This window comes from Dipodomys ordii, unplaced genomic scaffold, assembly GCF_000151885.1.
Source record: "Dipodomys ordii isolate 6190 unplaced genomic scaffold, Dord_2.0 Scaffold6, whole genome shotgun sequence".
In the NCBI taxonomy this organism is placed as follows: Eukaryota; Metazoa; Chordata; class Mammalia; order Rodentia; family Heteromyidae; genus Dipodomys; species Dipodomys ordii.
The window spans coordinates 16,422,695-16,433,592 of record NW_012267222.1 but is presented as its reverse complement, the minus strand read 5'-3'; the positions used below and the strand labels follow the sequence as shown (position 1 = coordinate 16,433,592).

General features: G+C 48.8%; 1 protein-coding gene across 1 annotated transcript in view; it reads left to right on the top strand.

The window, feature by feature from the left end:
* The window catches only part of Cda (cytidine deaminase), a 37,577-nt gene that overhangs the window by 18,210 nt on the left and 8,469 nt on the right, over positions 1 to 10,898 (top strand). The window contains exon 2 of the mRNA XM_013032593.1: positions 2,349 to 2,612. Within this exon, the coding sequence (XP_012888047.1) occupies positions 2,349 to 2,612 (264 nt within the window). The remainder of the gene's footprint in view (positions 1 to 2,348; positions 2,613 to 10,898) is intronic.

The following is a 10,898-nucleotide window of genomic DNA, read 5'->3' as shown; positions in this document are numbered from 1 at the left end:
CCCCCCCCCCATGTATATGCTTAATGGAAATAAGAGTCACATGGACTTTCCTGCCTGGGATGTCTTTGTACCACCATGTTTAGATCCTAGGTTCTAGTTCTCAATTTTCCCAGTTCCTAGGATTAAATATGTGAGCCACCAACACCCAGCAGGTATTCCTTTTCTTCTTTGTAAAGTGGAAATAACGACATGTTTAGAATGCTGTTGATGTTACACTGGATATGGTAGCATACACTTGTAACCCCTTCTACTTGGGAAGTGGAGGTAGGAGAATCTTGGTTCAGGGCCAACTCTGGGCCTGAAAAATGAACAAGGACTGAGGGTGTGGCTCAAGTGGTAGAGAGCACTTGCTAGACAAGTTCAAAGCTCTGCATCTCAATACCCAATACTATACACACACACACACACACACACACACACATACACACACACGCTCACACACCATCTAAGAGGTATTTGCAACTAAAGAGGGAGCAAAGTACCTCACTTTGTGAGGGATGGACATCAGGAAGTGGGAAAGGATGACTTGGAGAAGGAAGGGAGGAGGAAATGAAGCAAGTCTTGCCTAACTCCACAGTGATCTCGCAGCTGTTTGCCTGTGGCTGGGAGCTTGTGATCCAGGACCCAGAAATGCTGGGCCGTAAAGCACAGAGATATCAGCATGCAAGACACAGTGTGGCTTTATCCACCCATCCTGTCCCCTCTGTTTCTCCCTGTTCCCTTTCTCAGCCCCAGCGGAGCCCCCCGAAAAGTCATGCCTACCTCCCTGCTGGGGACTCTGTCTGTAAAATGGATGCACAAGCAATTGTCATTGGGTCCTTCCCACCACAACCTGCGATGTTGTCTGCCTCCATTTCCACAGCCAAGCAAACTGAGGTTCAGACATAGGCTCCAGATGTAGCTTGAGGCTAGCTAGAGTGCTTGCCAAGTATGCACAAACCTCTGAGGTTTGAATTCGAATTCAAGCCAGAGCTAAGGAAACTGAGATTCTTGCCCTTCTGTAGTCTCGGGATGGAGAACAGAGATTGTCACTGTCTTTGTTGTAGATTAGGAAATTGAGGTTCAGGAATGTCAAGGGAACTGCCCAAGTTTATTGATGGAGAAAGTGGTAAAGAAGCCTGGCGCTGGTGGCTCATGCCTGTAATCCTAGCTACTCAGGAGGCTGAGATCTGAGGACCGAGGTTGAAAGCCAGCTCGGACTCAAAAGTCCGTGAAACTCTTTTTTTTTCTTTTTCTTTTTTTTTGGGGGTGGTCCGGTCATGGGGCCTGAACTCTGGGCCTGGGTGCTGTCCCTCAGCTCTTCAGCTCAAGACTAGCACTCTACCCCTTGAGCCACAGCGCCACTTCCGGCTTTTTTTCTTTTTGCTTATGTGGTGCTGAGGAATCGAACCCAGAGCCTCAGGCATGCAAGGCAAGCGCTCTACCACTGAGCCACCTCCCCAGCCCCCAAGTCTGTGGAACTCTTATCTCCAATGAACCACTCAAAAACCGGAAGTGGCGCTGTGGCTCAAGCAGTAGAGCACTTGCCTTGAGCTAAAGAGGGCAGGGACAGCGCCCAAAGCCCAGAGTTCAAGCCCCACGGCTGACCAAAAAGAAAAAAAAAAAGTGGTAAAGAGCAGGATGTAAACCAGAGTGGAAGAGTGGAAGATCTTGAAGGGTCACCTCCAACTGAAATACTTGTACATTCTGGGTAGGGGGCAGAGAGAAATTAAATATAAACCACTGAAAGACACTTCATGACGTTATGACTGATTTTGATAACTTCTGACTTGGGAAGCCATAATGGTTGCCCACATCAGGCCCTTTCAACCCAAAATAAAAAATAAAAAAGTCATCCATTAGCTGGGCGCCAGTGGCTCACGCCTGTAATCCTAGCTACTGAGGAGGCTGAGATCTGAGGAGAGCAGTTCAAAGCCAACCTGGGCAGAAAAGTCCGTGAGACTCTTATCTCCAATAAACCACTAGAAAACCGGAAGTGGCGCTGTGGATCCAGTGGTAGAGCGCTCGCCTTGAGCTGAAGAGCACAAGGACAGCGCCCAAGCCCAGAGATCAAGCCCTGCAACCGACAAAATAAAAAATAATAATAATAAAATAAAGTCATCCATTATCCTGAAATCCCTTTGAGTCTGGACCTCTGAGATCTCACACAGATTTAGCCCACAGCCTCCACCTCCCTAGGAAGTGTGCCCACAACTCCCCCCTCTCCCACCCCCTGCAAGGTGGCACCCACCCCGTGGACTCAGTTCCACTGACCCAGACCCTCTCTCCTCACTCCAGGAGAGGGCACCCAGCCACGCAGGGTGGGGAGCCTGCTGCGCAATCTTGACAGCCACACCCTCCCCTCCCAGGTCCAGCCCAGTGTTGTCCCAGCCCAGGTCCCGGGTCAGGCACAGGGACACACCCCGGGGGCGGAGCCACCTCCTCGGGGCCAGCTCAGGCCAGCAGCTCCCGCTTCTGCTCATCCGTCCCCTGGACCGACATGGCCCTGGAGCCCGAGCACGTCCAGCGGCTTCTGCTGTCCTCCCGCGAGGCCAAGAAGTCAGCCTACTGTCCCTACAGCCACTTCCCTGTGGGGGCCGCTCTGCTCACCCGCGATGGGAGGGTCTTCTCTGGTAAGTGCGCCCTGGTCCCCACCTGGTGGAGGGGGACACCCGCAGGCCTCCTGGCCCCTCCCAGCCTCCTGTCCTAGGGCTGTGGGGACAGCCTTGGCAGCTGGCTGGGGAAGAAAGTTTACAAGGGAGGTAACAAGGGGAGAACAATACAGATCGTGAGCAGCCCCGGCTGGCTGGCTGGACTTGGATTAAAGCAGCCTCCTGTGATAGCTGACAGTCCTCACCTGTGATCCCCTCCCCCCCCCCCCCCCCTCCCCCCCCCCCACACCTAAGATCGTGCCTTGAGGAGCTTGAACCTGAGGTCTTTTGAACCCAGGTGCTGTCCCTGATGTCTTTTCCTAAAGGCTAGTGCTCTACCACTTTGAGCCACTTGTGGTTTTCTGGTGGTTAGTTGGAGGTAAGAGTCTCATGGACTTTGCTGCCTAGACTGGCTTCGAACTGTGATCCTCATATTTCAGCCTCCTGAATAGCTAGGATTACAGGCGTGAGACATCCGGTACCGGCAGTATGCTTGTCTTTTAGATGAAGAAACAGGCCCAGAGACTTGCACAGGAAGCACAAGATTGGCGTCTACAAAGCTCTGTGGCCTCCACCTTACACCTCTTCCCAGGCCTCCTTTTGTTTTCATTGTGTTCTTTGAGATCATTTGATCACTTTAAACCCTAGAACTAATGATCTTCTGGTCTCCACTTTCCAAGTATCTGGGATTACAGACACATGCCACCACAGTCACCACCTCTTCCTGCACCGAGGGTGCTGGGCATAGATGGGGAGCAGGGGGGAAGGGCAGAGCTGTGCAGGCCTGGCGGACCATCTTAGAGGAGAGCAGCCAGGCAGAACCTGGGTGATCAGCAATATGTCTGTGTGGATCTGCTTCTGCACACCTTTTCTTCAGCTAGTTGGTTTTGGAGACACGCCCACCCAGGCAGGGCCTGCAGCTCAGTGATAATATGCTTGCCTTTCAGGGACCAGGTCCCAGGGTTCACAGAAATAAGTAAATAAACAAAAGTCACCTGAACAAAAGTTCAAACTCATCTTTTCAAGGTTCAGGGGCATTCCCACTCAGGACCACAGGCAACGGCTGGTGAAGCTGTCACGACAGGTCCCAGTGCCTTGTCTCTGGAACTTAGGGAGGTTTCACACATCACCTGTTTTGCAAACATCTTGGAGAAGTGACATTGATTTAGTGCTAAAGTTGTGATAGAAAGATCAATGATATCCATTTAACCTTAACAGCCTTGCAGGCAAAGATGGAAACTGAGGCTCAGCAAGATAAAAAGTGCCCCAAGTCACAGAGTTGCCATTGTGACTCACAGTTCCGACGCTAAAGTCTGCTGCTTTGTGAGGGGCAAAGGATCTGAGTGTCCCACTGAAACTCAGCCCCAGCTTGTTGACCTGATGAGTGTTGATCATTAACCAGCACTGCAAATAGCCTTACTGCCTGGATGTGGCAGAGGCTTGAAGGTAGAATCATGTAATGTTTTACAAAGCTCCCTACCATCCCCTCTCCCCCCTCCCAGCGTGTAGAAAGCCCCTGGCACCTCCACCAACCCTTGCTGGACACTTACTATGTGCTAACATCAGTTCCATCTCCGTACCACCCCCACCACCTCTCCCTGACCCCTGGACTTTGCACTGCAGAAGGTGAAGGCTAGATCTTGGATCTATGTACCCTTGATCCTCCCCTACAGATACATAACACCTTCCAGCCCCTGGGCAAGCACTCAACCATGGTGGCTTGACTGAGGCCTGACTGGCCAAGTAAGGAGCTGACCTTGGAGAGGCAGGAGGAAGAAGCATCCAGGGTAGAAGATGGTAGGCAGCACCAAGCCTGACAGGCCGCCGCATTTTCTGGCCCAGGGGTTCTTGTGTCTGTCTTTCATACTGGGATGTGCAGTGGTATTTAGGGTGAAAGCTCTGGAGTCAGACACCCCTGAGTTGGAATCCTGCTGTGGCTCTCTGGCATCCCCCTTCTCAGCCTCAGTTTACCCATTTTGTAATGTGGCTCAGTGGTACCCATCTCTCACAATTGTTGTAAAAGAGCTGGCATTTGATGTTTATGCTTGGCATAGGGTAGCAGTCAGCACCCACCATGCTTGTTGGAGCCTGGGCTGTGTCAGTAATGGAATATATTCAATCTGACCTGGGATTGTGAAGTTTTGGTTTTGGTTTATTTATGGCAATATTGAGATTTGAACTCAGGGCTTGTGCTTGCTGGGAAGGCTCTCTACCACTTGAGGTTTTTCTAGGTAGGGTCATGCATTTTTGCCCAGGGCTGGCTTCAAATTTGATCCTCCTATTGTAGGGTCTCCCACAGAGCTGTGATGGCACAGGTGTGAAATGGGATCTCTCTAATTTTTTGCCTAAACTGGCCTCAAACAGCAATCCTCTCAATTTCAGCCTGGCTTCAAACTGTGATCCTCAGATCTCAGCCTTCTGAGTAGCTAGGATCACGGGTGTGAGCTGCTGGTGCCCGGCTTAAAGATGAGCTTTAAAAAAAATATTTTATTATTTTATAATCCCTTGGCTTACAGCTGAATTAGATTCCAGGGTCATTTGCAGTGGGCAGAGGTCAAGAACATGATGGCAGAAGTAGCTCCTCCCCAGTGAACATCTCTCTAGGCCAGGGACTCTCAAGTATGGACACAGATGCTTGGCCTTAGCATCTCCTTGCTAGAAACACAATGTGTGTCTTCTAACTCAGATCTACTGAATCAGAAATCCAGGAGTGGCCTATGACACCTGTTTTGGGAAATCCTTAAGAATTCTGATACCCACTTGTGGGTCTCCAAACTGCTTTGATTTCATTAAGATTCCTCAGGAAAGAGAGTGGAGACAGTGCCTCGGGCTTAGGGCCCACGTTGTCCTGTTGAGATCTTCCTTCCTGATGCTGCTGCCAATAATCCCCCACTCAGGCCCTGCCTTAAAGCACCAAACAAGCTCATAAACCAGCCTCTTTGAAATGTCACAGAGCATAGAACAGTCTTTGTATGTGACAGGCTGGTATGTGCATCCTGGCATCCTGCCACCAGCTTTGGTTTATCCCTTCTGGAAGTGCCTGCCTTGCCTGGTCAGTGAGAGCTGACCCAGCGCTGCACTGAGGTCCTGGCAGATGTGAGTCCAGGCAACCATGAGGAATAGCAGCACTTTCAGCCCAGGGCTCTGTGGTCCGGGCTTACAAGAATGGTTTCTCTTTGGCATCCCCCCAGCTGGCCCTCGTGTGTGCTTCATAGCAAGCCAGGACCGCACCAGCAATGGAGCTATTGGTGGTCTTTCAGGACTGCAGTGTGTGACCTTCCTCTGTACCCTTCTCCCCCCTTTTCACACTTGAACTTGCTAGAGGCCCTAAATACAGTGATTTTTTTTTAAATTATTGTGACAGGATTAAGGCTTGAACTCTCCATCTCTCAGCTTTTTAGCTCATGGCTGGTACTCGACCACTTGAGCCTCCAGTTTTGACTTTTGCTGGTTAAATGGAGTTTTCTATCCAAGCTGGCTCTGAACCTCAGTCCTTAAATCTCAGCCTCTTGAGTAGCTAGGATTACCAGCGTGAGCCACTGGTGTTCGTCTTCCAATGGTTCTTTTTTTTTTTTGTCGGTCTTGGGGCTTGAACTCTGGGCCTAGGCACTGTCCCTCAGCTCTTCAGCTCAAGGCTAGCGCTCTACCACTTGAGCCACAGTACCACTTCCCCAATGATTCTTTTGTATCTGGCACTGCAATGGAAAATTCCATCTGTTCAATAATAGTAACTGTCTTAGTCTGCTCAGGACTTGATACTAGGCTGGATGGCCTAACCAACAGATGTCTATTCTCATAGTTCTGGAGGTTGGGAAAGCAAGTTCAAAGTGCCTGTAGATTCAAGGGTTGGGGGACCCTCTTCCTATCCCAGCAATCTTTCGTGGTGTCCTTTTGTGGTATAGAGAGGAAATCTGGGTTCCTTATCATAAAATGAGATGATCTTTTCATAATTTCATCACAAGGGCTCCCCTGCCTGATCTGGCTCCATCCACTCGTAATCACCTCCCAAGGCCTTTCCCCACGGTGGGGAGAGATTCAGCATCAGAATAGGGTGGGGACATGAGAGTAATCAAGAGCCTCACTCTTCTGGGTTCTGAGAACACTACTTGGATTCCAAGGGTTGAGTATTGTGAAGAAAATTATAGGAGGATAAATGGATTGAGAAATTGTAGAGGGAAGAGGAAATTTTTTTGACAGGGTGGTCAGGGAAGCCTTCTTTGAGGCAGTGAGTTTTGAGTAGACAGCTATGTGCACATAGTGGGTCAAAGGACACAATTACAGCAGTTGCGTTTCAAGGTATCTGTTGGCTTGATGATCAGGCAGCACTCCCTTCCATGAGCAGAGCTGAGGTGGCTGGTTTTTGTTTTTGTTTACTGTCCCTCAGCTCTTCAGCTCAAGGCTAGCACTCTACCACTTGAGCCACAGCACCACTTCCGGCTTTTTTCTTTTTGCTTATGTGGTGCTGAGGAATCGAACCCAGGGCCTCAGGCATGCAAGGCAAGCACTCTACCACTGAGCCACCTTCCCAGCCCAGGTGGCTGGTTTCATAGTGAGAAAAAGACTAAAGGAAGCTGACACCAAGGACAATAATCACGTTGTTTGATTCAATGTTATGCTCCTTCCTAGGTGGCGTGTTGGCCAGCTGTGCATCACTATTGGGGAATACCTGAGGTGGTTCGCTTAGAGAAAAGTTCTAGATGTTCCAGTACAAGATCCAGTGACCCCACGCTTTGGGCTTCTGGCAAGGGCATCACATGCTGGGGAAGCCTCCCATCTGGCCACTCTGGAAGCAGTGAGAAAGAGGAGTAGTCCAGGTCCTCGAAGTCCCCACTGAGGGCTTTCCAGGACATTGAGGCTTGGCAATCCTACTGGCCTCTGTGTAATTGCTTAGATCATCGATCACAGGGCCAAAGACCCCATAGGAAACGCCATGATGAATGAGCATGGCTCTGTTCCAATAAATCTTTATTAACAACCAAGCAGCAGGTTGAGTTTGGCCTGAGTGGTGGAGTTTGCAACCTTTTTGATGTAGTCTCTTCTCTGCTGCCCTTCTTTACCCAATCCCTTGTCCTAGGGACTTTTATTACTGCCCTCTTCCCCCACCCCTTCCCTGCTGCTTGTCATCCAGAAAGCAGCAAGAAAGGAGACCAGATTCACACAGCCCCTGTTGAGGATATGTCCCAATGCCCTAAAGACCTCCCATGAAACCCCAACTCCTAACAAGCCATAGAACTTCCCTATAGCTCCACTCAGGGACCAAGCCTTCAATATATGGATCTTTGGGAGACATCCAACATCATAAAGGGGGACAAGGAAATAGAACATTAGAAAAATAATTAATTAACACCAGTTACTCTGTGGGCAGAGTAAGACAAAGTGTCACCATTGTTCCAGTAGAAACTATCCTGTCAGGGAAATTTGACGGTTACCTCTGTGTCCTTATTTAGAATGTCAGATTAAAACAAACAAACAAACTTATTTTCAGTTTGGAACCTCAGCATGGGTGGCTCCATTGGAGGCACAATAATCTGTCTTTGTTATTTTACAAATGAAGACAAGGGACTTCTGTAGAACAAAGGGACCCAGAGTTGAGCACAATGGACTGCTGGACTATCCCTACAAAGAAAGTGTAGGGAGAGCCCTTCTGGCTCTCCTGGTCAGAATATTCTCTCTCTTGAACTGGCCTGTAGAGATGATTTATACATGGCAAAGGAAGATTTCTCAAAGAAACGAGAACTTCCAACATAGACACTTGCAATTGTCCTCAGAGGCTGTTTTGCGTGTAAGTATAGCTGTTCATTTTAGTAGCACATTCGAGAAAAACCCAACATCTGTGTGACTCATGGCTATTGGGTAAAATTTCAGACTTGCGGCAGGGACAGGGGGGAGCAGGTGGGAAGGCCAGGGCTGGCAAGGACTATAATCTCAGAGAAGCAAAGTCAAGTACTGAGGATCAGCAAGGGTGGGGCCATAGGCAAGTGTAGGTAGACCCAGAGAGGTGTTTAAGAGAAGTCGTTTCAAGTGGGGATCAGGAACCTGACGGGGGAGACAAGCTTAGACTTGAGGGTCAACTTTGACCTAGCAGAGAGGTTGACCAATAAGGACCTAGTTCTTACAGTTGTAATTATTCACATTATAGCATGGTGAAATGTTTGGCCAAAGTAGTCACACAATAAATGTTAATCACTGCTTTGAAGGTTGCAGTATTTTTTGTCAGTCAAGTTTGAACTCCAGGCCTGGGCACTGTCTCTGAGCTCTTTTTGCTCAAGGCTAGTGCTCTATCACTTTAAGCCTCAGTGCCCCTTCCAGTTTTCTGGTAGTTAATTGGAAATAAGAATCTCATGGACTTTCCTCCCCAGGCTGGCTTTGAACTGCAATCTTCAGATCTCAACCTCCTGAGTAGCTAGGGTTACAGGTGTGAGCTACCAATGCCTGACACAATTTGTTTTCTGGTGGTACAGTATTTGAATTCAGGGCTTTGTACTTGTTAGACTGGCACACTATTTAAGCTGTACCTCCAGTCTAACTGTTTGCTGCTTAGTTTGGAGATGGAGTCTTGCAGACTTTTCTGCCTGGGCTGACTTCAAATCAAAACCCTCCAGATGTGAGTCTTCTGAGTAGCTGGATTACTATGGGTAGCTGTTGTAAGCCATCAGCACCTGGCTCTGAGGACTGTAACTTTTGGTTACTCTGGGACCTGTATCTCAACTGTATGAATTGGTTTCTATACATCTGCAATGATAGAAATATATACTACTAAAAACAAGTATGGGCTCATGAACTAAACTATAGGAGAGTTGGAGTTGGGCATCAGGGACAGTTGCTCCAGGCCAGGCTTTTTTCCCACTCTCATCTCTCCTGCATCTGTGCATTTGTCTTCTATCATTAATGGAAACATAGCAGCCCACACTCAGAGGAATTGAAGTTCCACATGGAGAAGAATTCTGACTGCTGGGCGCCGGTGGCTCATGCCTATAATCCTAGCTACTCAGGAGGCTGAGATCTGAGGATCTCGGTTCAAAGCCAGCCCAGACAAGAAAGTCTGTGAGACTCTTCATCTGCAATAAACCCTAGAAAATCAAAAGTGGCACTGTGGCTCAAGCGGTAGAGTGCTTGCCTTGAGCTGAAGAGCTGAGGGACAGCGCCCAAGCCCAGAGTTCAAGCCTCTTGACTGACCAAAAAAAAGAATTCTTACTGGTCCATTTGGGTCAGGTTCTCGTCCTTTAGTCAAGCAAGGCAATGTGAGAAAATACGGCTGTTTTTACTTGAATTACATGCTGGGAAATGAGGTGAGACATTGAAAAGGAGAATAAAGGACTGAGGTTTTTTTTTTTTTAATTTCTCATTAAAGTCAGTAATAGTGATTGAACTTTGTGCTCTTGATTGGCTTTTTTGATCAACACTGGTGCTATGCCATTTGAACCATACTTCCACTTCTGGATTTTAGTGATTAATTGGAGAGAAGAGTCTCAGGGACTTTCCGGCTTGAGACTGAGTATGTAGGATTACAGGTATGAGCCACCGATACCCAGCTTAGACTCCCTGAGTTTTGATCTTATTGGATCATCATTCTCTCATCCTCCTCCCTCTCCTGAAGCCTCAGCGTCTCCCTTGACCCTGGCCTTGACCTTTGCAGGGGCAATGAGGCTGCTTGATATTCTCTGTCACTCTGCCTCTACCAGGATAGAAGCATTAGGGAAATAGAGACAGTGGGTGATGGGAATCTGACACACACACCCCTGGGGCCAGTCTCTGGGACACACACACACACACACACACACACACACACACACACACACACACACACACACACACACACACACGGGGCCAGTCTGTGAAAGATCTCACTTCTGGGACACACACACACACACACACACGCATGCACGCACGCACACACACACACACACACACACACAGGGCCAGTCTGTGAAAGATCTCACTTCTGGCCCTTTCTGGAGGTACACATTGCCCCTGGAAAGACCATCTGCAGCACTGCCCAATTTCACAACCAAACAGCTTCCTGAGTTTAGTATACTTAGACCCTGGCCCTTTGTATCTCTGACTCTGTTATTTGGTGCCTCTTTCCAGCTACAATTAAATCCTGATCTGACCTGTTGAGTTCTCTGTCTCCTTTCTTTTCTTTTTTTTTGGGGGGGGGTTTCCGGTTGTGGGCCTGAACTCTGGGCCTGGGTGCTGTCCCTCAGCTCTTCAGCTCAAGGCTAGCGCTCTACCACTTGAGCCACAGCGCCACTTCCAGCTTTTTTCTTT